Source organism: Sitophilus oryzae, unplaced genomic scaffold, assembly GCF_002938485.1.
Source record: "Sitophilus oryzae breed Bouriz unplaced genomic scaffold, Soryzae_2.0 scaffold_969_pilon_pilon, whole genome shotgun sequence".
Lineage (NCBI taxonomy): Eukaryota > Metazoa > Arthropoda > Insecta > Coleoptera > Curculionidae > Sitophilus > Sitophilus oryzae.
Genome location: NW_022147604.1, coordinates 232742 through 260130, shown reverse-complemented (window position 1 = coordinate 260130; position 27389 = coordinate 232742). Strand labels below are relative to the sequence as shown.

Sequence of the window (27389 nt, the reverse complement as noted above, 5' to 3'; positions counted from 1 at the left end):
GATATGAAAAATAGTCAAATAAAACTTCTATTTTTAGTTTTTTAATCTAAATAAGTGTCATTACAAACATTTATATATAACTTTTTTTATTTTAAGTTTTTAAAATCTTTGTTTTTTAAGTCAGTAGTAAATAAAACGAAACTTGTGTTTACATTTTGTTTAATGATTGACGTTTTGACCAATTTTAATTCGGTCTTCTTCAGAATTTATAATATACGTATAAATAATTTTCTACGTTTGTGGTAAGAAAAAAATAGATATTAAACACATTGTTAGTGATAAAATTGTATTGTATATTATACATTCTGAAGAAGACCGAATTAAAATTTGTCGAAACGTCAATCATTAAACAAGTTTCGTTTTATTCACTACTGACTTAAAACCAAGATTTTAAAACCTTAAAATATAATAAAAAAGTCAAAGAAAATTAAAAAAAGAAAAAAATATATAGTTTTTATTTTATAGTACCGTATGATCGAAAAGAAACGGCATCAGCGATGGCCATGAAATGAAGGTCGGTGTTATTTTATATGTAAATTTATATGGGAAATGTCATCAATCGTCATTTCCCATCCAACTTGACGCCGTTTTTTATCATACGGTAGATATATGTACAAATATTTTATTTCAACTATTAGAATAGAATAAGTGTATTAAACAATATGGGTTACGTGCTTGTAAGAATTTTTTATGGTCTCGCACACTTTCGATTAATAATTCATCGGAAATGTTTAATGTAAAACCGCTCCACTAAAAACAGTCGCTCGGCGTAAACTATTCGTCCCCCTCCCATGCATTCTCTGATTTCGCCTGATGGCGCCGATAGCTCAAATGGCGCCGATAGCTCGAATGGCGCCGATAGCTCGAAGCGCACCGATCTAATGCAGTGCGCGGGCTTACATCTATTTCAACGTAAACTGAAGATTACGTGCCGCTCCGCTCGCTCGCGCCGATACCCATTCAGTGCGCGCCCTCCTTAATGCGGCGCGTTCGGTTCGGCTCAGTGTGCGCGACAAGAAAAAAAGTCATTGTGCGCGTACCTTTAAGGTTCATAAAAATGTAGCACAGTAAAGTGCAAAGAGGATCTCTGTATGTACATCTACCCATAAACTAGAAATCCTGTAACACTCCATAAAAATTAGACACCTTGTACTATCTAAAAAATTCTCTGACCCTTAAAAATTTTATAACACGAGAACTCTGTTAAACAAGCATTTTTAATATAATTACTACATGCTGTTATCTTTTCTTTATTCGTTTGTAATCAAGCTTTAAAGATATATCAAAAGTTCAGGAAAAAAAAATGTTTTAAACATCAGTAATTACACTGCTTCTACTAGCAACCCTGTCTCTATAAGTGATGGGTGACAATTTTCCAGTAGTAGGACTTGCTGGATCAGAGGAACTACTGGTGGGTTTATAAGGTTGGGCATAATCATCAGAACCGTAATCTAACTTTGGTTTGCTACCATAATTTACTATATCGGGCTTTTGTTGGTACGGCATGGTGTATGAAACCGAACTGGGAGTAGGACTGACAGGAATATTCGGACTACTCAGCGACTTCCTGTCGATTTCGTAACCCACATCGTTAGGATCGACCTGTTTCGACTCAAACTCGGTTTCAGGGAGTCCAACAAGGGGCTCGTGAGTGCGATAGCTCTTATCGTACATTATGCGCGGTTTAAATACGCTACTTGTCGAAGTGTCACTCAGTGGACTCTTGTTGGACTCGGTGGGACTGAAGCTTCTTGCTGCCAGCGCGGGTTTCTGGGCGTATTGCCAGGAACTATCGTCCGAATTCATGTACTTTTGATATACCTTAAAGGCGATAAACACTATGACTAAGACTAAGGGTATGAGTACTGCAAAAATTATTCCTGAGGTTATGGCTGCGTTGCGTTGAGAATATTCTTGTTGACCTAATAGAAAGAAATTGGTTTAATGGATGTGGAATGCTATTAAACGCGTTACTTAAATCTATCCGTTTTATTATTAACATTTTTTATTAATGCTTTGACGTACGTTTTTTAATCTGACCTTTCTGAAGCGAAACTTCTTTACGCGTGATGTGAGTAAAAATTCAAGGCCGCGACACACGAGCTAGCGTTACGCGAAGGTCGCCAAGCGTCACAACAATGATATCGATCTTGGAGGGTCGTAACTCGGGCTCTTTGTGAGCTAGGGGTCTGAAACTCGTAATTTCATGATATTTAGACGACGTTTCGTGCAGTAGAAAACCCCATCATCAATGGCAAAAAAATCGTCCGATTTAATGAGTCTTTGGAGCGTCGTCCAGGTACAAAAAACTCTTTGAGAAGGATCCTTTTAGTGTAGACACGCTAGAATGTGGCTCAATGTTAATGCAAGAACTGAGTAATTCCAGACAGCAAAGATGGATAGACAAGATAGAGCAAATTGATATGACTCACAGTAGTAAGATCGCATGGAATTTCCTAAAAAAAACTTGATGGCGATCCAATTGAAAGGAGACAAATCGGTAACATCAAACCTAACCAGATTGCCCACCAGCTGCTGAAGAATGGAAAGCCCGAAAAAAAAACTAGAATACCAAGATTAGGGAGAGATCGAACAAACAAGATTAACATCCTGGAGAATCCCTACATTTTAAAAGAACTCAATTACGCTTTAAATAATATGAAAAACGGGAAGGCAGCAGGCGTAGACGATTTGTGTACCGAGCAGATTAATAAATTCCGCCCAGCAACAAAAATGTGGGTTTTGAAATTGTTTCAAGGATGCACCGACAGCCACAAAATCTACTATGCTGACGACCTGGCAATAGCTGTACAAGATACCAGCTTTCACAGCGTCGAACAAAAACTGGAAGGTGCACTTAACACAATGGCTAGTTACTACGACCAGACCAAATCAAACCCAACCAAGACGCAGGTTTCCGCTTTCCACCTACGCCAATAGAGGCGCTGCAACAAAACTTAATATCTTGTGGAGAGGTAGCTTACTGGAGCATACAGAAAAGCCGAAGTATCTCGGAGTGATACTAGACAGGACCTTAACATATAGGTATCACTGTCAGAAAACTCGCCAGAAAGTCAGCGCTAGAAATAACATTTTACGAAGGCTAACTGGAAGCAAGTGGGGCGCAAATCCATCTGTCTTAAAAACAACTGCACGGACTTTATGTTTTTCCACGGGAGAATATGCCTGTCCTGTATGAAATAGGTCAAGTTAATATTGCTTTAAATGAAACGTGCCGAATAACAACAGGGTGTATGAAAGCAACAAACTTATCCCAACTTTACAGAGCTTCCGAATTTGCAGCTCCCTCACAGCGCCGCAAAGCGGCTGAGCGCACTGAAAAGTTTAAACAGATGTTCGACGAGCGCCATCCACTTTTTGGCGAGTTCCAAGGATCAAGCAGACTCCGATCTCGGAAAAACTTTTTAAAAACTGTTCAAGAAGATCCACCGCTTGATTATCCTCTTAAAGAAGAAGATTCTGCAGACCAACATCTTGATTGGGTCACGTAGAAGTCCCTAAACCACATCAGAACAGGAATAGCTGTTAAAACCAACAAAGCGAAATGGGGACTTATCACGGACGAAGACACAAAATGTGAATGCGGCAAAATCCAAAATATGGAGCATCTGCTGTCATGCATAAGATGCGCTCATACATGTACCCTTGAAAATTTATGGAACGCCGATGAAAATGCTCTAGACGTCGCCCGGTACTGGGCTAAAGAATTTTAAATTATAATTGTACATTATGTACCTATATGGTCCGGATACGAAAAAGTAAAGTAAGTGGAGCGTCGTAACTCGGACCCTATGTGAACTAGAAGGCTGAAACTCAGAACGTTGATGGAACTCAAAAAGCCCCATCTTTTCATGATATTTTGAAGACGTTTCGTGCCCTATGAAACCCCATCATCAAAGAATCAAATCAAAAAATCGTCCGATTTAAATGAAATTTGGTATGTCGATAGATTGGACCAAGACCTATGAAACATGGACACTGAAACAAGATTATGTAAGAAAACTCTAAAGGTAGCCATTAAAGCAGGCCGCTTACTAGGGAATATGCTTGTCAACATGCTTAACATACCATTATGTAGCTTAGCAACATGTTGACCAACAGCATCCTGCACTAGGAAACTTGTTGGCGACAACTCCATTAGCCCCAACATGTTTCCCGACATACTCATGTAGTGGTCTGCTTATTATGCTTAAAGCAGGCCACTCACTAGGGAGCATGTTGCGCAACATGTTGGCGAACGCAGTCGCCGTCAACAAGTTTCCAAGTGTATGTGATGGTCCGTCAACATGTTGCTAAGTTGCAGGCTCCCAGGACAAAACCAAAAAGCCACAACGTGAGCTGAGCATGTTGCCTAGGTGTGTGGTTCGCAGCAGAAGTTGTAGACTACTAGTTAATAGTTAACCTCAAAATTTCGCGTTTTGTCACCTGAAGTTTTGCAACATGTTTCTTGAGTGTGTGGCTGGGTGATTTTTGTTGACAAACCTATTGAGAAGCATGTGTTGGGAGCAACATGCTCCCTAGTGAGTGGTTTTACAAATGTAAGCCAAAAATGATTTTTTTTTAATCTTTTCAAAAACCAAGATTGGGCATCCCAATATTTCTTCAGAGTAACATGAAGTAAAAATTACCTCATGTAATATCATTATTTTTATCATAAATTGTATTTATATTTTTATCATAAATTATCATAAATTGGTAATGTATGTTATAAAAAAAGACGTAGTTATAGTATCGTCAGAGATTCAAATCAAACTCTTCAATCAAACTATATAGATAACGATGACGTCTGCGGAACTCAGTTATTTCACTCAAAAACGTCAGATTATATGTATTAGAATGATGTACTTACGTAGAGTAATTTTGTATATATTACGTGAGCAAGTAATCAGACAATATGACATTATAATTATGTATGGTATTACACAATTAATCCAATTAAACAATTTTTATCATTCTGAACATTGACGTCGATAATTGTAATCATCTGTTGATGCTGATGATTCCAAATAACAGTTAGCAAAAGGCGCATCCAGAATATTAAAAATATATTTTCTTCTCCAAAGATTTAATTTTATAATTTTTCTGTTTTAACTCCAAAGCTTCCAACTCAAATTTGATGTATACTATACCGGGTGCGTCTCAAAAGTGGCTCACCCCTATAACTTTTTTATTTTTCAGATAAAAAACGAGATTTGGTATGTTAGTATATGACATAAATTAAGATTGATTGACGTATTAAATTGTTTTCCGTCACTTCCTGTTTCGCCGGAAATGGCTACAACTTTTGATTTTTAAATGGCACCCTCGGTATTTATTTACTTTATTCGATAAAAAATGACATTCTGAATAAAATGACATATCATATGTCAACTTTTGACATTTTTGCTTAAAACAAAATTGAATTTTAAATTTCAATCTAGAGTGCCATTGCTATGTTAAAAAGCACTAATTCTTCACCAAGGAGCCTTGGAAAAAAGATTTGATCGTCTTATGTTTTTAGTGTCTTGTCCTGGCCAGTTGGAAAATTCTCAACTCGTATTTCTAATCATAACTCAATTTTTTCAAATGGAACGAGGGTGGCTCATGTTTGGAAAAAGCATTTTTTTACGAATAATTTGATATCACACACTTGGTATTTCAACTCAAATTTTCGTTACGAACCGCAAGTTATAATTTCAAATAAACCATATGCGAAAATGTCAAAAGTTGATATATGATGTGTCATTCTATTCAGAGTGACATTTGCTATCGAACAAAGTAAAAAAATACCGGGGTACCATTTAAAAATCAAAAGTTGTAGTCATTTCCGGTGAAACCGGAAGTGACCGAAACAATTGAATACGTCAATCAACTCAAATTTATGTCATATACTAACATACCAAATTTCGTTTTTGGTTTGGTTTTTAACTAAAAAAATAAAAAAGTTATAAGGGTGAGCCACTTTTGAGACGCACCCGGTATATTATGACAAGATATACCTATTTCTTCTCTAAAGACAGAAGCTGACATTTGTATGCTGTTTAAACACTATGTATGTTTCTTAAACACTTTTTATACATTTTTACATTTACAAACTTTTTAATAAAATAGATTAATTAATATTAAAGTATAGTATATATTCATGAGAATACTCACGTAGACAGTAAGTGTAACCATATTCGGGCGTGTCCCATTGGCCTGTAGCTAAACACGTTCTCCTTGGATCGCCCACAAGAACGAAGTCTTGGTTACACTCGTAGGTCACTTTGGTGCCGGGAACAAACAAGAATGTGCTCTTTCTTCCGAACCTAGGCGTCTCTAAGATGCCACAAGACACCACCTGATAAAAAAAATAGTCGTTTCCAATGACATTCTTAATTAAACTACTAAAAACATGTAGAGTGTAGGAAATTGTAGAGTGCTTTCCACAAAATCAATAAAATGAAAAATATACGAAATAAAATACTTTCGAAAATCGACAACTATGAAAATATGAACCCTTCCTGGACACAAACGGTACATTGTGAGACAGGAAATTATAGAGAGAAATAAGCCCTATAACATAGGATACAACATTTTAATGAACAGTGCTTTCCATAAAATCAATAAAATGAAAAATATACGAAATAAAGTAAATGTACCAATTTCTTTCGAAAATCGACATCTATGAAAATATGAACCTATCCTGGACACAAACGATTCATTGTGAGACAGGAAATTATAGAGAGAAACAAGCCCTATAACATAGGATACAACATTTTAATGAACAGTGCTTTCCATAAAATCAATAAAATGAAAAATATACGAAATAAAATAAATGTACCAATTTCTTTCGAAAATCGACATCTATGAAAATATGAACCCTTCCTGGACACAAACGGTACATTGTGAGACAGGAAATTGTAGAGAGAAACAAGCCCTATAACATAGGATACAACATTTTAATGAACAGTGCTTTCCATAAAATCAATAAAATGAAAAATATACGAAATAATATACATGTTCTGATTTCTTTCTAAAATCGACATCTATGAAGCTATGAACCCTTCCTGGACACAAACGGTACATTGTGAGACAGGAAATTGTAGAGAGAAACAAGCCCTATAACATAGGATACAACATTTTAATGAACAGTGCTTTCCATAAAATCAATAAATGAAAAAATATACGAAATAAAATAAATGTACCGATTTCTTTCGAAAATCGACATATATAAAATATGACCCCTTCCTGGACACAAAACGGTACATTGTGAGACAGGAAATTGTACAGAGAAACAAGCCCTATAACATAGGATACAACATTTTAATGAACAGTGCTTTCCATAAAATCAATAAAATGAAAAATATACGAAATAATATACATGTTCTGATTTCTTTCGAAAATCGACATCTATGAACCCTTCCTGGACACAAACGGTACATTGTGGACAGGAAATTGCACCCCTCAAATATTACAATATTTTTATTTAAAAAACGATCAAGTCGCGGGTACACGCTAGTAGGACATAAAGAGTAATAAATAAAATTACCTTGGTTCTAGAAACCTCCTTAAGCTGATATATCGTAGCCTTGTAGTTTTGGGTGTAGTGGGCCAGGTCTCTGTTCAGAGTCATTGCGTAATCGTAGTAACATTCGTACATTTTTGTGCTGCACACGTCGTAGGTTCGCGTAATTTGTTCGGATCTGTTTGCCGGTATAATTTCTTCTGGAGTCATAACAAACACTGGCACGAAGGAACGATTGTTGTAGTTTGAGGAAGTCAAGCCATTTTCTCGAAGGAATAGTGCTCTGCCTATAATAAAATACAAATATTTATTTACCTCGTAAATCCGGTAAATCCACTTTTACCAAAGACTTTTACAGCATGAGTAAGATGTTTACCGATGATGCGTCTTTTATATTTTGCATGTACAGGGTGGTCGAAATTGGTCTGTTTTGACAGAGAAAACCTATTTCCTGCCTAGATAGAGCAAAACCGACATAGATGTCATAGGCTCGATTTCTGAGACACGTTTAATGGCGTAAACCGCCTGTTGATATTTTCACTGCCAACTGAGATACGGCGTCCTTTTGAATTTTTTACCATTTAGAAAATTGCCCATAACTTTTGTATTTCGCGGAATAATAAAATTCTGTAAAAACGTTCTTAACGTACTTTGTTAAGCACAATCCAGTGGCGTAGTCAGTGTTTTTCTATACATGCTCTTTTTGTCAGAAATAATAAAAAATATAATTTTTTAAATGGACATCATACTTGGCTATGAACTTAAAAAAATGCTGGCGTTTAACCCTTTCCAACGATATAAAGTTATGTGTATTTATTTCTAAGAATGGGAGAAATATTAGGTTTTTTACCTTTGTATTGAAGCGGGCCTTGATTTGTGTTGACCTAGTTGCCTAATTATTATTTTTTATCACAATTTAATATTCTATATCATTATTTATCTGCATAATTAAACAATTTTCAAAAGGTAAATCAACATTCTGTATTAGTATTACCAATTACAATTAAAACGCCAGGGTTACAACTGAACTATTAAATGGAGAATTTAGAGAGAATTGGGTTGGAATAAGGGGCCCATATCTTGGCCTACTAGGTCCTGTGATTTAACTTCTTTCGACATTTTTATGGGGGAAATTAAAATACCTTATATATAAGGGAAGAACCATTGGGACGACAGAAGGAATTGCAGAAGGCTACTAGGCAAGCTTTTGACTTATTAAACAAGTTCGCCTAATAAATCGTTGTAACTCTGTGCGCAAAAGATGTTTATTGTGTATTCAACAAGGAGATGCTCAATTTGAACATCTTTGATTTTTTAAGAGAGAGAACTATACTCGTCACTCAAGAAATACGTTTTTTAGGTTTGTTCTTTGTTTATTGTATCGATTTCAGTTGTAATTACTAATACTAATAATTACTATTACTAATAATAATAGAATGTTAATTTACCTTTTGAAAAGTCTTTAATTATGCAGATAAATAATAACAAAGAATATTAAATTGTGATAAAAAATAATTGGGCAAATAGGTCAACTCAAAATCAAAGCCCGCTTCGATATAAAGATAATAACCCTAATATTTCTCTCATTCTTAGAAATAGATACACATAAAATTATATCATTGGAAAGGGTTAAACGCCAGTATTTTTTTAAGTTCATAGCCAACTACGATTTCCATTTAAAAAATTATATTTTTTATTATTTCTGACAAAAAGAGCAAGCATAGAAAAAAACTGACTACGCCACTGGATTGTGCTTAAAATAGTGCCTTAAGAACGTTTTTACTGAATTTTATTATTCCGCGAAATAAAAAAGTTATGGGCAATTTTCAAAATGGTAAAAAATTCAAAAAGACACCGTATCTCTTTTGGCAGTGAAAATATCAACAGGCGGTTTACACCATTAAACGTATCTCAGAAATTGAGCCCATGACATCTATGTCGGTTTTGCTCTATCTAGTCAAGAAATATGGTTTCTCTGTTAAAACAGACTAATTTCGACCACCCTGTACAGGGTGGCTCGAATTCGACGCTCATCATTGGGATTTCGGAAACCGTAAGAGATACAGGATCGGATAAATGGAGGCAAAGTTGCGATGCTCAATAAAATGCCGTATTGCATTTTGAAAAATTCCGAATACTTCCGAATATATTCGAAAGAAAACTGAATTTTCAATTTTGTTTATTGTATCAATTATTACAAGTACAAGAACCGGTGCTGAACTCAAAACTATATTAGATATTTACTTTACATGGTCTATACTTACTTTGCTATAAATGTAGTAATCTCAAATCATACAAGGTGTTTAAAAATTCTACGCCAAACTTTCTAAAATATAAAATAATTTTTCTTTGTTTTTTTTAAGAAACACCCTGTATATTATTTTTTTCTTAGATGGAAAATTAAAAAACGAACAAAGTATTTTAAAAATTTTAATGGTTTCGCAGATACACGAAGTATTATTTCATATGGCTCTTTCAACGGTCAAATACGAGAGAAAAATAATTGGGTGGCTTTGATAAAAAGTAGAGATGGGTTGTTATTTAACTATCTGTTATTTTATAACAATTATTTAGAAATAACATAACGCAACCGCTACTACTTTTAAAAAATAACAGATATAAAATAACGACACGAAGAGATCGACTGTTCGTGAAACGAAGTCGGCGCTCTGCACCGCCACGAAATTCGATGCTGCTCGAAGCAATTCCAAAACACAACTAGTATGAATGGAAAACATGTTATTTCGACAACCATCGATACAGGCGGCGAGATACAACGGACAACGGAGTGGGTATGCCCGACGGCGCGGCGCGGCGTGTTGGGCTTACAACAGCTTAAAAATAATGGGATATAAAAGAAGCAGCTTTTTTGAAACAGTTGCGGGCATAACGCTTGGCGGTCGAGATAACAAGAGTGGGAAAGTAACGCTGCTGCATCGGTCGATTGTCGATGGAGGCTCGCAACGGGTTGGAGAATAACGCATCAGTTGTTTTAGCTACGTTGTTTTTTAACCTGTTACAGGCATGACGGGCGGAGGTCGAGATATTATGGCGCTGTATGGTTCAGTACTTGGTTATTAAGTTTCAATATTTAGGTATTTATTTATTCTGAAAAATTTTCAGAATAATATTTTAAGATTTTTTAAAAATGTATACAGGGTGTTTTGAAAAACCTGGTCATAGATTAATCACGATCCTGCTTAAAGAGTTTGACCTAAAAAGAGGATTTTTGGAAAACGGATTGACTTTAGGGTGTAGAGGTTCGATAAGAAGGGATTTTTCGAAACTCAAATTCTAAGGGGGTGAAACCACCCTCAAATATTAGAATATTTTTTATTTCAAAACTGGTGAGTTTTTCGAAAAAACTCTTAAACACGTATATTTTATTTTGTTGTTTTACATATTTTAAGATTTTTAAAAAATATATACAGGGTGTTTCATAAAATATGACCATTGAGTAATCATGATTCTGCTTAAACTGCTTGACGTTTAAAGCTGAATTTTGGCTTTTTGGGGTGTAGAGGTTCGATAAGGAGGGGTTTCTGGAATCTCAAGTTCCAAGAGGGAGAAAACGCCCCTCAAATATTACAATATTTGTTATTTAAAAAACGGTTAGTCGGGAAAACACTTGGACACGCATAATTTATTTTGTTTTTTTACATATTTTGAAATTTTTTAAAAAATCATACAGGGTGTTCCAAAAAGTTGAGTAATTGATTAACCACGATTCTGCTTAAACTGCTCGACGTTTAAAGCTTATTTTTGGCAAATGTGAGAAAATTTTATCCAGTTTGTATGTTAATGGAAATTTTTGCTTTGCTTTATCTTCGCCATTACAAATTAATAATTCGACGCGAACGAAGTCGCGGGTACACGCTAGTTTAAGTGTAAACTTAATTCGAACTCTAGTGTGTAGTTAGTTTACTGATGAAGAATATACTACACATTTTCTTAAACTGCTATGTTTTGACAGCAAATGGTAAAATCATAACTAAGAGCATCTCGCCCGTCGAGTGAGATGCACCCTGTACACTGCTACGCAATTCAGGATCTACGCGGATCGAGGGACAGGACGTAGATAGATCGGAATGTATAGGTATATACGAGTGGCGGCATTTTGGCTTTTTTATATCGCAATTTGTAAACAGCGCTTATTTGTAAACAACCACCGTTTTTAGAAAAATATTTTAGATAACAATCGATATTTAGAAATGTTATGACACCCTGAAAATACTACCACCGAGCACGTCATTGTTGCAACTTGCAACTGCGTTAATACGCCTGTAGGTGACCGCCTCATACTCTTTCAGATATTTAGCAATAAAATAAAGAAACCTGTTATTTTTAAGCTGTTATTTTAAGCTGTTTTTTTATAAATAACTATAACAGTTTCAACTGTTATCTAAAAATAACAGTTTTGCCCATCACTAATAAAAAGTTACTGTGAAAAATGCCATATGAAATATAAAACTGCGAATATCTGCGAACTAGTTAAAATTTTTGAAATAATCTAAATAAAAAAAATGTTCATTTTTTAATTCTCCATTTACTGAAAAAATAGTATAGAGGGTGTGTCATTTAAAAAAAAACGAAGAAAATTTATTTTATATTTTAGAAAGTTTGGCGTAGAATTTTGAACATCCTGTATGAATTACGACCAGCAAATTAAATACAGAGACTATCTAAAGTAAATACGTAACATGGTTTTGATTTCAGGACAGTTCTTGTATTTTTAATACATATTTTCTTAAGAAAGGCTGAAAATATATATTTTTTGTAATGTAAAGTGCTCTGAAAGGAAGCCAAAAATACAATAATATACAGGGTGTTTCATTTTAAAAAAATCATCTCGATCCACTCACACTTTTTGAGCCACCTATAGAAGTTAAAATATTTTACTGAAATATAGCCTAGAACATACTTTAGGTTTGCACGTTTGCAACAAAATTTCCAAGTTTTTTATTCCAGGAGCTACAGATGCCCGACGCACTATTGCCGGACCCTGTACAGTTTGAAATAAATTATTTTGTTCATAGTTTTATTTTTCCGAATTTTAAAGCTACTTTCAGGTTTATTGAATATCAAAAAATTTTACGGAAAATACAAAAGCATGTAGTTACCTTTCTGTGAATCTAATACATCATCTACCATCCATTTTGACCCAAAATCGGTGTATACTCTCTGCATGTCGTTGATATTTGAAACTACGCTTACTCTAGAGCCATCGGGTAAAGTAAAATCGTCTTCTTTGTTAAAACTCCAATTTCCAAGTAGACCGGCGGTTTTGTTAATGAATGACCATGGCAGATATACTCTGGCTGTCATATAACCTACAGAAAACAAAAAAAAAGTTATCAAAGTGCAAAGTATTCCAAACGAAAACAAATATAGAGATTTGTGGCGTTCACTAACTCTACTCAAAATGAAACAAATTGTTAAGGATTTACAGTAGATATTTTGTTAAAAAGGTCCCATTTGAGTGGCACCAATTTGCTTACTTTTATACAGGGTGTCAAAAAATAATGTGTCTAAGACCGAAAATCGATGCATCAGAACCCTTTAACGCAAATATCTTGAAAACCATTCACTGTTTTGAACTAAACGAAGAACACCTTTTTTACATAAAAAAGTCCTAGTTTTATTTTCATTTATTAAAGAAGTACTCTCCACCTTAATGGAAATTACCCTTTCAGGACTCTTAAGGAATTTTACAATATCGCCGTTCTCTTTGGCATTAAAATATGTGTAAGAGTACAAAATGTCAAGAAAAACGGTGTGTTGACAGCCTGTAGTAGCAATACAGGGTGTCAAAAAATAGTGTATCTAACTTTGGTGGGTGATTCTATGAATATACTCTGTTTTTTTCTCAGGTAAAATTTCGACAGACGATGACAGAAGAAAAGCAGATGAGGTCTCATACCAATCTATTTATTTTACTAAAAAAGGTTTCTAATATTTTTTAAGTTAACTATGGATGGGTTTAAATATAAATCCGTCATACCTGTGCATCGTCTCGTTGTTTTTAACCAGTTGTATTAGTTTATTTCAAAAATGACAGATTTTATTTCAATTTTATTGGTTTGACGGAACGATGAACGACAAACGGACGCCGATGCGTATAAACACGCCTTTAGATTTTTGAGGCTTACTAAGTAATTATTATCCGGTAGTAATTGGGAAGTTTGAAGTTTAACTTAATGTCAAAGTCTTGCCAAATTATAGGTTATAATTTTGTGTCAACTTATGTCAAATATCTGTGTTTTGGAAGATGATGCATTTTGATTCGTGTTATTACGTGTGTTTTGTTTCTTTTGAAGTCAAGTGGAGGAAAAATCGAGGGAAAATTAACTGTAGACCCAGAGCACAGTTTATAGTTAATACTCGCTGCCCAGGCAGAAAGTCTTATACACCAATAAAGTTACCATCAATAAAGTTTGTATACCATCTCGTTGTAGATAAGTGCATCTTGTATATGGTTCAAAGGATCGTACTAAACATATACTAAAAACTGGAGTAGCAGTAGCTGTAAAATATCGACATCACACGTTAGGTAAATAATGGATTTTAACTTCAGAAAAGTAATATCAAAAGGTACTGGTTTAAAAAAAATTAAGATTAAAGTTAATTTATCAACCTTTAAGGGATAAAATTTGGAAAGTGTTATTATTAATAAATTAGTTTGTTTTATTTATGTCGTTTTATTTATTCCTGTGGAATATTACAAATTTGTATTTGTATATAAGTTATATTTATAAATTTAATAATAAATGCGGGAAGTTTCTTGAAGCTTGAAAGTAAGAAATAGTTCTTTATTATATTTTTTTGGTATGTGGTGTTTTGTTCTTGTTCGTTTTGTATTAACACATACTATTTTTTTAAAATAAAATAACTCTATTACATTTTTTCAGTTTTATACAGTTTTTTTTCACAATATTTTGAAGTAATCACTTATCAGTCAAGTTTTGAATATATGAATTTCCTGCTATGCGTTCCAGTTGTACCAACTTATTTCTTTGTAAAATAAAATAAACTACTTTGAAATGAAAATGACAGACACATCTATCACTGTCAAGGATCTTGTCGTTGGACAGACAGTATATTTTGACCCCAGAAACACGAATATCACCCCAGCAACACGATTTTTTTCACAATTTTTTTTTAAAAATTGGAATTTTTTGAAAAAATTAAGGGTTTTTTTTTTTCATTTTTTAGTTAAAATCCATAATTTCTTGATAATACGGCAACATAGATAGTAGATAAAATTTATCAGACAGAAAAACCCAAAAAGATCCAGTGGTTCTCAAAATTTAAGCAGAAAATATTTTTTTGGAAATGTTTAAAGTAAAATAACTGGATTACTTTGGAGTTGATTGAAAAACGGTAAAAAGAAAATGTGTTTTTTTATCAAAATCTAACAGCCCTGAAAATATTTGCACTTGTTCAAGACTCGCCCTGTATAATACCAAGAAAATTGAAAATTACAAACTTTCATGTGAAATACGAATAGCTCTAAAACTGCTAAAATCATAATTTAAATAGTGCATTACAAGTTGTAACGCTAGCTCTATGTATCTACTAACTCTATCTATCGGTAAACAATCATTTAAATCAAGGCATGAACGCTTCGAGGTGTAACGCGAACGTAGTCGCGGGAAAAAGCTAGTATTTTTATTAAGGTTGGATTAAATTTGTCAAAAAGTGTCAAAACGTCCGTTACCGTACGATCTTTCTCCGAAAACGGGCTGAAGTAAAAAAATTACGGATGTAACGTGGCGCGAAAACGCTATGACCAATCAGAGCGCCGTCCGACCATCGTATCAACGGATAACGAACATTTTGATGCATGCGTTGTCCGACGAAACGATGATACGATATTAATTTTACTGGTTGAATTTAAAAGCGTCGATTGGTTAACCGTTCCTAACCAATCGAAGTCTTTAAATTCAACCAATAAAATTAATATCGTGTCATCGTATCGTCGGATAACGCATGCATGAAAATCAAGCTTAACTTACACTACAGGCTGTCAACAGCAAAAAAAATAAAACATGATGTATAAGTAAATATCACAATGGTGAGAGCCGCATTTGAAAGAGATTGTATAAAATAGTACCTTGATTATCTAAAACTTCTACTCCAACACCATTGTCAAACATCATAATTACTTCAGACTGATTCAAAATGTAGGTCGGGGTATAAACAGTCACACCAGGAAAATGTTGGAATTTTAAGGACGGTCTGTCAAAGTAAACCCTTTTTCCATCTGTTATAACATCTAGTCTGTATCTCCATCTATAAAAATACATAAATAAATTGCATTGATATTAAATAAAAGTAAAAAGATTATGAAAAAAATATATAATTCGATAACTACCTTGCGTATTCTGGTCTTCTCCTAACTTCTACCACAGTAGAAGAATTGCCTCTTGCTACTACAGATGTCAGTTGAGTCGCTCTAACTTCACCATATAGGTTAGGATCCATCTGTTCAAATCGGCCCTGAACTTCAATGTTATCTAGTCTGGCGTTGGACTTTATCAAAACAAATTCTCCTTTTCCATTAAACGTGTACTCCAAATCGTCGAAGGTTACAATGTGGGGATCACCATAAACACCAGCAACGCCTTGTTAAAGAGGAAAATTATTCCTTTAGCCAATTTATCAGTCCTAATATTTTTTAGAGTTAGGTACTTAAACTTATTATTAGTGATGGCAAAACGGATTAATTTCAATAATCGAGTACTCGACTTTCAAGGGATTTCAATAATCGAGCGATCGCTCGAGCAAAATTTCGCTCGTATTAAAAATACGGTTTTTCGCCCGTCGCTTGTCGCTTGTACTTGCAACTCGTAACGCCAAGCAGTAAGTTGCGTGCGCAGAGAACATAATAATATTTGTTCGGTGATGAATGGCAAGTAGCAAGCGACGAGCGACGAGTAATCGCTTGATTCAGTTCATATTCAGTTTACTTTGAGGTCTTGTCGGTGTAGGTCGAAACATTTTGTAACGCAACGGATAATGTCGTATAAATTTGCTACCTGCAATGTATGTATAAAATTCGCTCGGCTTTGTATCGAGTATGTCACATTAAAATCGGATTTCAATTTATTTCAATCTAGGATCGCTCGTTCGTCGCTCGTAACTCGTCACTTGCATCGCTCGTTCATAATCGAGCGATGTCGGTTATTTCAATAATCGAGTACTCCCGTCAATACTTATTATAACCCCATGCAGACTAATTACGTCATTCCAGAGAATGCAAAAAACTTGAAAAAGCTGATATTAAAAATAGAATGTGTGTATCATATTCCGTTAAAGTGTGAAAAGTTAGAGAAAAAGCAATCATTGTCCTCTACAATTAAAGAACACTAAAAGAGCATCTTGTTGGCTGAACATCCAAATTAAGAATAGCGGATTATACAGGTTGTTTCAAAAACATGTGCCATCCCTCGTGGGGAGATTCCTCATTGAAAAATAAAATTTATTTTTCATATCTGTATAGGTCCGATACTGCTTTGTTTCGTAGCTACAGGATGTTAAAGTCTTATTATTTTTTCGATTTATTTTAATTTTCTTCCAAGTACTTTTACCGTTTCGAATGAAATTCTGAGGGTAAAAGTTACTATAAAGGCGACATATTTTAAAGCTAAAAAAGTGTAGACATATTCACCAGAGACGTCCATATGGGTTATCACTGGAATATTTTTCTAAAAAAGCATGTACGCCACTGACTTTTTTCGCTTCTTAGCGAAAGCAATTTAATGCCGATTAAAAGTTGTCTCTTGATATTTTGTCGGTTTCTGCCTCCTTGATAAGATAAAAGCAGTTTTATTAATTTGTTTTGATCCAAGGTTGCTATTAACCTTTAAAATTTATTAATATCATTAACTCGCGAAGTTTTAAATAAGTACTCATTGATTCCTCATCAAAAAATATGAAAAAAAGTGCCTATAAATATTATGGGTATGGAAGTGCATAGTTTTAGAGTTACAGGATGTTATTTTTTTTTTAAATTAGGTTTTTTGTAATTATCTTAAATACCATTATTTTGTCATTTGAAATTGCTGTAGGTTGGACTAATAGTAATAATAAATAATTGTATCAATATTTAATAATAAATTAAGAAAAATACATAATTTATTAATTTTTTTTTTGATTTTATTAATTGTGATTAATAAAATTGCGTTTATCTCATCAAGTAGGCTGAATTAGACAAAATATCAAGAGATAACTTTTAATTGGTATTAAACGGCACAATTTTGATATCAAAAGAAAAAAGTCAGTGGCGCACATGTTTTTTTTTAAATATTCCAGTTATAACCCATATGCACGTCCCTGATAAATTTATCGACACTTTTTTACAGGGTTGGCATGATTTAAATAAAATGATTTAAATCATGATTTAAATCAAGTGATTTTTTAAATTTTAAACATGTGATTTAAATCAAAAAATCAACTTTTTTAAAACTTTACAATAAATCGAAAAATAACTGTAAAAGTTATAAAAATGTGTCGTAGAAAAATATACAAAATATTTCTATAACAGATATACCCTATATCTATTCGTTAAATAAAATGTTACACTTGCTATTGTAACATTTAAATACGTTTAATAAATCGAAAAAAAAATGTAAATGTTATAAAACTATATAAAAAACGATTTGTATAACACATATTATACCTACTACATATCTATTTATCCATTAAAATGTTCGACCGATTTTTGAAGTAATTTCGTGTGAATCCATGACTTCTAAAGGGCAGGGATTTATTTTGAAATTTATGTACAAGTGACAAATAAAATGATATTCGAATACATTTCATTCGCAACCTCTAGTGCAGAAAAAGGTTCTTTTGATGCTATATCTTCAAAGCGTTGTCAGAAAATATGCTGTTTTATATCTTTTTATTTTACACTTTGACAATAGATAATACTAATTTCATTCTCGACTTAAGACTATTTCCGAACAATAGTGTATTGTCTAAGGAATAAAGATTATATTTTTTTTGACGAGGTTGTACGTTTGACGGACTAGCGTAAACAGGGAGGCACAAAAGTACATATTTACTCCGAGTAGAATATACTATATTTTTACAAATTAAGCATTACAAATAATTTTTTAATCAATTCCAAACGTTGCAAATAATATAAAAAGTAATGCCTTGTAAGTAATCGAGTAACAATTTGTACACTCGTTGAAATTGACGCTTAATATCAGTTTAATAATATATTTTTTGTACTTTTGTGCTTAGGCGTAAAAGTGCTTTACTTTTGTCTAGGCGTTGAAATTACAAAAATAATACACTTGTGACAAAAAATCCTTATGATCTGAAGCGAGCGACTTTTTTTGCAGAATATATTGGTGACCGATGTCTGTGAATAATGAAAATTATTAAGACTCTAACACCCTGTAGCTACGAAACAAAGCATAATCGGACCTATGTTGATATGAAAAATAAATCTTATTTTTACATGAGGAATCTCTTTACGAGAGATGGTACATATTTTTTGAAACACCCTGTATGTAGAATAACCTACATCAACTTTGTGAACAGAAAAAATCGCTCAACATTGTTTATCAAAAAATTACCTGGTGCTTGATATGCTACGCAATCCTGAGTAGGTCTCCTTTCAAATCTCAATGTTTCGCATCCCACGGCTTGTTCATCTTGCCATAAACAGCACAGGTACTTGGGAACAACATCGTTAACCATTGAGATAACGTGGGTACCTTTGCAGGGCTTCTTTGGTAAGGCATGAGACCTAAATTGTGGCAACGCCTTGGACTTGAACCCCACTGCTGATCGTAGGAAAGCATAAGGTAGTGGTTTTTGTCGTAACAACATTGCTGCTCAGAACCTTCCAATCTACAAGAAATATTATGCCATTATTTGAAATACTGTTTGTAAGTTTATTTGCAAATTTCTGGAAATATTGCAATTTAAAACAGAATAAATCACACGCATAATATAGTAGAATAATAATGAAAATACTTTATTAAACCGACAGGCATTTGATTGTTATTTACACTATTAGTGTGAATGTTCTTCATCTAATCAAACGTCATCTGTTCACTAAAAACGGTTTTATCATAATTTTTCGAAGAAAAATTTATGACTAATTTCAAAAAATGAAAAAGTTGCCAAATTTATCATTTTAGTCGTATAACAACAATCTACTCAACATGTTTATTTTTGTCAATAATGACATGTACTGAATATCTCAATTTTAAATTGATAGTAGAGTTGATACCAAACATTATATGAACACAAAGAAAATTAGCATATTGAGCTAAAATGATCGCAAAGATGGCGAATCACAGAATCCACTGAATCAGCACTAATATCACATTTCGCGCTTATTGAATTATATAATTTTTACACATAGAATATAAAGGAGATCTTAATGCGATATTAGTGCGAGGAAAAGGCATATAAAATGTGACATTATTCCTGGACTCCAACCTAGGCACCACTAATTTGAGCTGTTGCAGTAGGTATGGGCTATCGATCAAGTTGTTTAATAAACTTATAAAATTTAATATAATGACAACATCTTCTCACTTGAGAAAGGTTGCTCGTAGCGTAGTCAAGAGACATTTTTTCACTCAGTAGTTATACAGGTACGGACGAAAAGTTATTACTTTTCAGAAACAGTTAAAACACATGTAAGTGGCGCCCCCTACAAATAGAAGTCATATTGACATCAAAATCAAATTCCTCGTGTAAAAAACTCCAAATTTCATCCAAATATTGACGTTACTTCAGAAATTATTTGTAAAAAATCGAAATAAACATGAAACTTCTACACCCTGTATCTCCGAAACCAAGCATTTTCAGACATACATTTATACGAACTTTTTACATATTTTTATGTGCAGAATATGCTGCCGAAGTTTCCGGAATACAGTTCGACCACCCTGTATAATTATTCAAAGCAAACTATGTATTATAACTTACGTTGGTGATCCAGTTTTAACACAATGTACAGCTTGGTTGTTGTAATAGCAAGTGGGGTTGGAATCTTTGTCACAATCCCAATCAGGCATGTATTTGCCTTTGTCTGCTAGCGCTTGTTCCAAAGTACACGGACACTGAGGTAGTTCGTGTGCGAAGTTCTTCAAGTATCTGTCAGTTCGCAGCCAATCGTTGCACAAGTATTCTGGCCAGTTTGTTCCGTAAAGTCTTTCCCATTGCCAGCCGAAGTACCAACCAAGAGGGATGGGCCTAAATTAGAATGATAAAAAAGACACACATAAGTAGCAATAACCGGTACTGCCATACGATCGAAAAAATAACGGCGTTAAGGATGGCTTGAAAATGAATATAGCTATCATTACATGGAGAATGTCAACTATTCGTCATTTCCAAGCCAAGTGGAAGCCATTTTTTCGGTCACTCTGTATATGTATGTCAACCATTAAGCAAGCTTAATTCAGAAACTTGCAATTAGTGGTGTCAATTAGCGTAGAAGTCTGTTCCTTTAATTTCAATATAAGCATTCAGAACGTCAAAATTAGTGGTAGACATTTTCAATTAGTAGAAAAAGTTATCAAACTTTTGACTTTTCCATTAATTATATTTCAAAATATGCGACAAATGTCATTTTGGCCTTTAATTATCTTCCGTCAAGAGAAATTTTGGTTAGAAATCAAAAGGTGATTGTTTTATAAGCTAAACATTAGGCATTCTCTATGAGTACAACTGACTAACCCAAGCTGTTGCTACGCTATTCTATTAATTTTAATTTTTTGTATTTTTTAAACATTGTGTATGATCGTAAACTAAAAAGTATAAAGTGTAATTGAAACCACTAATTGCGAGGTTCTGAATAAAACTTTATTTATAAAATATCTGCTAGAATTTCCTTCGACTTTTATACTATATCGTCGGCTTTATGACGAAAAGGCGTATCTCGATTTTTGGCGATTTTGAGATATGAACATCATGACATGCCCAATGGGTCATATTTTAACATAGCGAATTTGCGCATATCAATATTGTACCTTTTTCATTTTATATTCGTTTAAAAATTTGCCCCATCTCAAATACTACAATTCTTCGTTATGACGAAGAGACGTATGTTGAGATAGGGCTCTTTGTTATATCAATTGTTATACCAATTGTTATACTACAAGAAAGATGGAATTTGAGATAGGTCCTTTTGTTTTAAGTTATGAAAATGCATGCGAGAGAAAATCACACCATTCTACCTAATTATATTCTGATGGTTGCTTGGGACAAAATAAAACTTCTATCATGGCAGCAGCTCTCTTTTACAGTGTGATTTTGAGTCTGTTTTTTTGCCAAAAACCATTGTTAGAATGAGCTAGGCTCTGCACATAGCTGTATTGGGTATGCAAAAGATTGTCCGAGAATAAATGGCCGAAGAAAAATTGATCGAAAGCAAAACAACGAAACGAAAATTGCCTTAATGGAAAAATTCCCAAAATTATAATGTCCCTAAGAACATTTTAACAAACCAAAAACAAAAAAGCCCGAAAAATAAAATAATTTTTATCTCATTATCATTGTTAGGCCATTGGCATTTTCATCCCTGTCAATTTTTGGAAAATTTTATTTATTGTGCCTATCATCATCCTGCATAAACACGTAGAATGGAAGTCGAATCTCTTATCATTGAACAGGGAAAACAGAAACTGTGAGTCCACAGTTATTTGTATCAAAAAGACACGAATGAAGAAACATGTTTTGTTTTTGTTTAGTTTGGTTTTTATTAAATGGACCGTGAGTTTAAATGCCTTGTATTAATGCCGTCAATTAACTGAATAATTACTAAAAATATATTAGTTAAAAAAATGTATTTTTGTATAAAAAAACAATATTATTAAAATAAGCTAGATCGTATTTTAATTGATTATTGTCTTTGCTTCTGGAATGAAAATTGTCTTTGCTTTCAGTTGATCTAATCCAACGCGAATAAAAGTATTTAGAAATATTTGTTTCTGATTTTTTGGTGATTTTCAGATTTTTCTGTATGTATGTATTGCATTTTCTTGTACGTATTCCATAATGTGAATATTGTATTTTTTTTCCTTATTAAGAACACTTTACCATCATTTTTAAATTTATTTTACATGGGCGTATGTATACTATTCGTTCGGAAATAAATTTATTATTATTATAACAAAAAGGCCTATCCCTATTAAACAACTAAAAATAAATTATTTATTAGAATTTACGCTTAATTTATTTTCAGAACGTTTCCTCAATGTCTCCGTTTAAGTGTTAATACAAAAACACTATTAAAAAATAAAGACTTTACATTTATTGGCCGAATAAAGTAAGTGATTTTCTTTAAATTGCTCTCCTGAAAAGTAGCAAAAATCGAGATACGCCTTTTCGTCATAAAGCCGACGATGTGATATATTATGGAAGGATTATGGCAACCTGCTATTTTTATGACGATATCTATATAGTGTCAAGCTGAATGTCATCTACCGTCACTTCCAAACCAACTTGACGCTATTTTTTATTATACGGTATATTATACATTTATTTGATACCAATTAAACTTTTAGTTACGGAATCGAGGATCGAGAACGCGATTTTTGAATTCATTGTTGCCAACCATGAACATATTCGGCGCCGCACAGAGGTCATTTTCAATAAACTAAGAGGAAATAATTCCAAAAATATAAGTTGCTTTATAAAAATATAAATCGTACATACTGATTCAACAAGGGGCTAAAATGAGAAATGCAAATATATATCCCAACTACAATATCCTTTTGGAAGCGAAGAAGAAATGTATCCCTAATGAAAATTCTATCACAGTTTCGGATACAGCTGAAGAGGTGAAATTACAGCAGCTTGTTGATCATACAGTTAATAGAATTGTTGAAGTGCAAACAAGCATTTTTGAAGAGCGTTCTTTCAACACAATTTTTCAAATGTCAAGATTTTTTACAAGTGGGGGTGCGATGGTAGTGGTAGACATTCTACTTAGAAACAGGGATATTCTAGACAAGAAGACAGTTTGGCAAATTTAATTTTATGTTAAACGTTATTTATTGTTAAGTCAGAAAACCAATTTTATTTCCAAATAGTTCAGTCAGTTGCCAATGGCAAATCATTAAAATTTCGACATACTAGCATTATTTTACCATATAGAATTATCTCTTTAATAAGTTTGTTGAGGTTGTTTCCAGACAAAATGTATAAATAATTAGATACCTGTAATATAATATTCTTGTTAAATCTAATTTTAGTCCTGTTAAACTTCTACTAGTATTTATCCTATGTCTTCTGTTCTATGCACTTGTTCAACATTAGTTATTGACATTTAGTAAAAATATGTACTTCAAAGTATTTAATTTGATTAAACTGCCAAGATATTGAATACCATATATTTATTTCCCCCTAGAATTAACAAAATGACCTCTGTGCGCCGCGCCGGGCTGGCTAACGGGAATTTAAATTTCGCGCTGGAAATTCAGGTGGTAGCTCTGCTCTAAATAATATCAAGTTGCCACATTTATTTATTTATTTTCTGACATTATCATACGTTTTGACACTTTAGTTTTGTATTACGAGTTTTTAATTTAAATAAATAGTGTTATGATATTTTAAACTTAAAAATGTTTATTAGCAGACTTTGCAGTCGAACATTGTTCTTTTTAGAACCTCTTTTAGTGCGAATTGTACAAGATTACTTAATAGCCGTAAGAAACTCATCGCAACTTTATTAGAATAGTTTGAACGGCAAAGCGGTAGTAATGACCCTTTACGTTCCTTAAGTGCTGTTAAAAGGTGAGTTTGGTTGATGTAAATAATAACTGTTTATATATTTATATTTAATTTATTTTTGTTTCCTAAAATATTTTGATTAAAAGAAAATATGTAAAGGTGGGCAACGCTGTGCCGGTCAAGCTTAATCACGTGACTAAAAGTTTATTTGATATGAACTATAGACTTACCTACTCCATACTACTGGATTGATTTCTACCGATTGTGCAGCGCTGTTATAATCAGACTGAACTGGGATAGTATCTGTCAAATTTATTTGAATGAAACCGAACTTGATGTCTGTTAGGAAAGTGTTTTCTCTATTTCTATATTGTGATGGCACAATGGTATACTCTCCTGTATTCTGGACGTTGCTTGCTATATCTAAAAGTAGGTAGTAAAATTTCATAATAGTATATTTGGTATACTTTGTTTATTCTGGTAGGTAAAAATAACATATGACATTAAATGTTTGTCAAAAGTGTATACTTTCTGACTAAACCAAATATAATAAGTATGTTTGAATGAGAATATATTTTTTGCATTTAATTCCAATTTACCTGCGTAACTAATAATAAGACTGGTTAAACTATTTTAATACCTCTATTATAATAATAATTGTATTGTAGATAAGTTTCACATGTATAGTTTTTCTGATAATATGATAATAACTGATGATAATAGAATATGATGATAATATAATATAATTGATTTTAAAGATTACCTGTAATATACAAAAATGCAGGACGAATAGTTGTTTCTCTGTAACCCCATAATGATATCCTAATATTTGCGTTATCGTTGGTAGTTAAATTGTACTTTTCCCATGTTATTTTGATTTCTGCAGGTGATTTGTCATGGACCTTCATATCTTTGAAGTAAATTTTCTGGGCTGCACTAGCAGGATTTTCTATAAAAAATACATTATTAGAAATCATTTTGTTAGAAATATTTATTAATAATCAATTTAAATATGAAGACTAAAAAAATACATTTGTTACAACATTTACAAAAAATTAAGTTTTGATTTTTTTAATTCTTTTATTGTTGATTGGTTCATTTGAAATTTGCTTAGATTGAGCAATATTCATAAAAAATCAACTATAAAATCAAGTACTTTTTATGAGTATCTAATTCTCTTTGGCACAAAGTACTAGAAATGTTTAGAAAGCATCGTTGTGGGTGATATGATATCCCCAATCAAGGTATCACTTACCAACATAGTATCTCCCTTTCCATTTATAAGTTCCAGGTCCAATAGCAATTTCAAGCCTAACGTAACCTTCTACCATTAAAGGTGGCTGAATGCAAATAGCTCTGTTTCTACTGACTACTACACCATAAACCACGTCAGCCACATCAAACTTGCAAAGAACCTGATCGGAAGGATTGAAACATGGTCCAGTGATGTTGACTACAGTTCCTCCCAACATGTTTCCAGACTCGGGAGCAAACATTAGAGGTAAATTTGCTCCATCTAGAAAATGAATAATGTACAAATACCTTTCATAGATGTGCCTATTATTGATTAGTGATGTAACGAATATCAAATTTTTAAACATTCGAATACGAATGCAGATGCGAATATTCGCAAACGATTCGCAAATGATGAACAAATAAATACAAGGTGAGTCTTAAATAAGTAGGTACAGATGTAATATTTTCAGGGCCCCGATAAAAGAAATATACAGACCGGACCACCGTAGTAGTAACATAGGCAGAACCGGACGAATTAGCGTATACCCGTCCGCCGGATAAAAAGCAGGCGAAAAAATGCGATAAAATAAAAATAGGTAGATATGTGATAAGAATGTTTCAGAATTTGTATTTATTCGTGTTTTAATAGCCAAAACAAATTTAGATTAGATATTTATTATAGATTCTCGCTACAGCTCTCGTGTAAAATTTATTTTTTAAGTAAAATAATGGATGTTTACGAAGTTCGTGAAAAATTCAAATTGTAAATTGTAAAATGGTATTTACAAAATAGGTCTTATCGGGATATACAAACAATTTTTCCTCAAACTTTTGTAAACAGGCCAATTCCATCTTTACCTACTATATCAAGAGTTATTAATAATTTTGAAACACATGGGTGCGTGTCCGCACAAAACACAAAATGCCTGATGTGTTGATTAATGCAGAACAGGAGTTAAAGCAAGTGTTTGGGGTGGTTTTTGTAGGGGAGCATATGATTGGTCCATTTTTTATAAAGGGTAATTTAACTATTGCAAAGTATTTGGACTTGTTACAGCAGCAGATTGTCGCTAGAATTCGTGAGTTATAGGGAGAAAGATTCCACAATGTCTGGTTTCAACAATATGGTTGCCCTGCCCACAATACCCGTATTGTTCAAGAATATTTGAACAATACTTTTCCCAACCGTCTAATTAGTGAACATGGAACTATTTTGTGGCCCGCTAGATCACCAGATCTTTCTCCCAATGATTTCTTTTTGAAGGATTATGTAAAATCTAAGGTTATGGTCATAATAGGGCTAATAATCTGGATGAGCTTCAAGTAAAAATATGAGAGGCTTTCCAAACTATTAGCCCTAATATGTTAGCCAATGTCAGACGGGAATTTTACGACCGCCTAGGCTTCTATCTAGCATAAGAAGGTGGTCTTTTTGAACACTTGTTATAACTTTTATTTATTTACAGTAATATTTTAGTTTTTTTCGGGTTTAGAGAATTTATTTATTTTTAATTTTGGCTTGTAAACACACTCAAATAATAAATATTTAAGTATTTTTATTTTAAATGTTACCTTAAGTGAAGGTAAACACTTAAAATAAAAATAATAAATACTCGGCACTCCTCGCGTCATATTCCTAGTGTCACGACCGACCCGTCCAAGCACAACTGCAACTGCGTACTGCCTGACCATAGTGGTCGAGAACTATCGATAGCCTATCGATATTTATCGATAGTTTATACTATCGAAAACTATCGATATTACATTTCTGACCATCGATAGTTTTCGATAATTATGTCTTTATTACTATTTACCAGTTTCAATAAAGAAAAGACATTCAGGTTTAATTCTTTTTATCACAACCAATCGGTTCTTTAACATAGGCTGAAAATAAATAAGAATCTTCTTTTAAACGAGTTTTCGGAGCAGTTAGTCA

General features: G+C 33.2%; 1 protein-coding gene across 1 annotated transcript in view; it reads right to left on the bottom strand.

The window, feature by feature from the left end:
* Window positions 1-690: 690 nt before the first annotated feature.
* LOC115891156 (protein mesh-like) overlaps window positions 691-27389 on the bottom strand; it is a 65447-nt gene continuing 38748 nt past the window's right edge. Inside the window, 12 exon segments of the mRNA XM_030911556.1 lie at window positions 691-1922; window positions 6157-6340; window positions 7532-7794; window positions 12628-12837; window positions 15621-15799; window positions 15882-16131; window positions 19099-19218; window positions 19221-19375; window positions 20468-20734; window positions 24448-24640; window positions 24981-25166; window positions 25473-25733. Of these exon segments, the coding sequence (XP_030767416.1) occupies window positions 1309-1922; window positions 6157-6340; window positions 7532-7794; window positions 12628-12837; window positions 15621-15799; window positions 15882-16131; window positions 19099-19218; window positions 19221-19375; window positions 20468-20734; window positions 24448-24640; window positions 24981-25166; window positions 25473-25733 (2882 nt within the window). The 3' untranslated portion in view covers window positions 691-1308.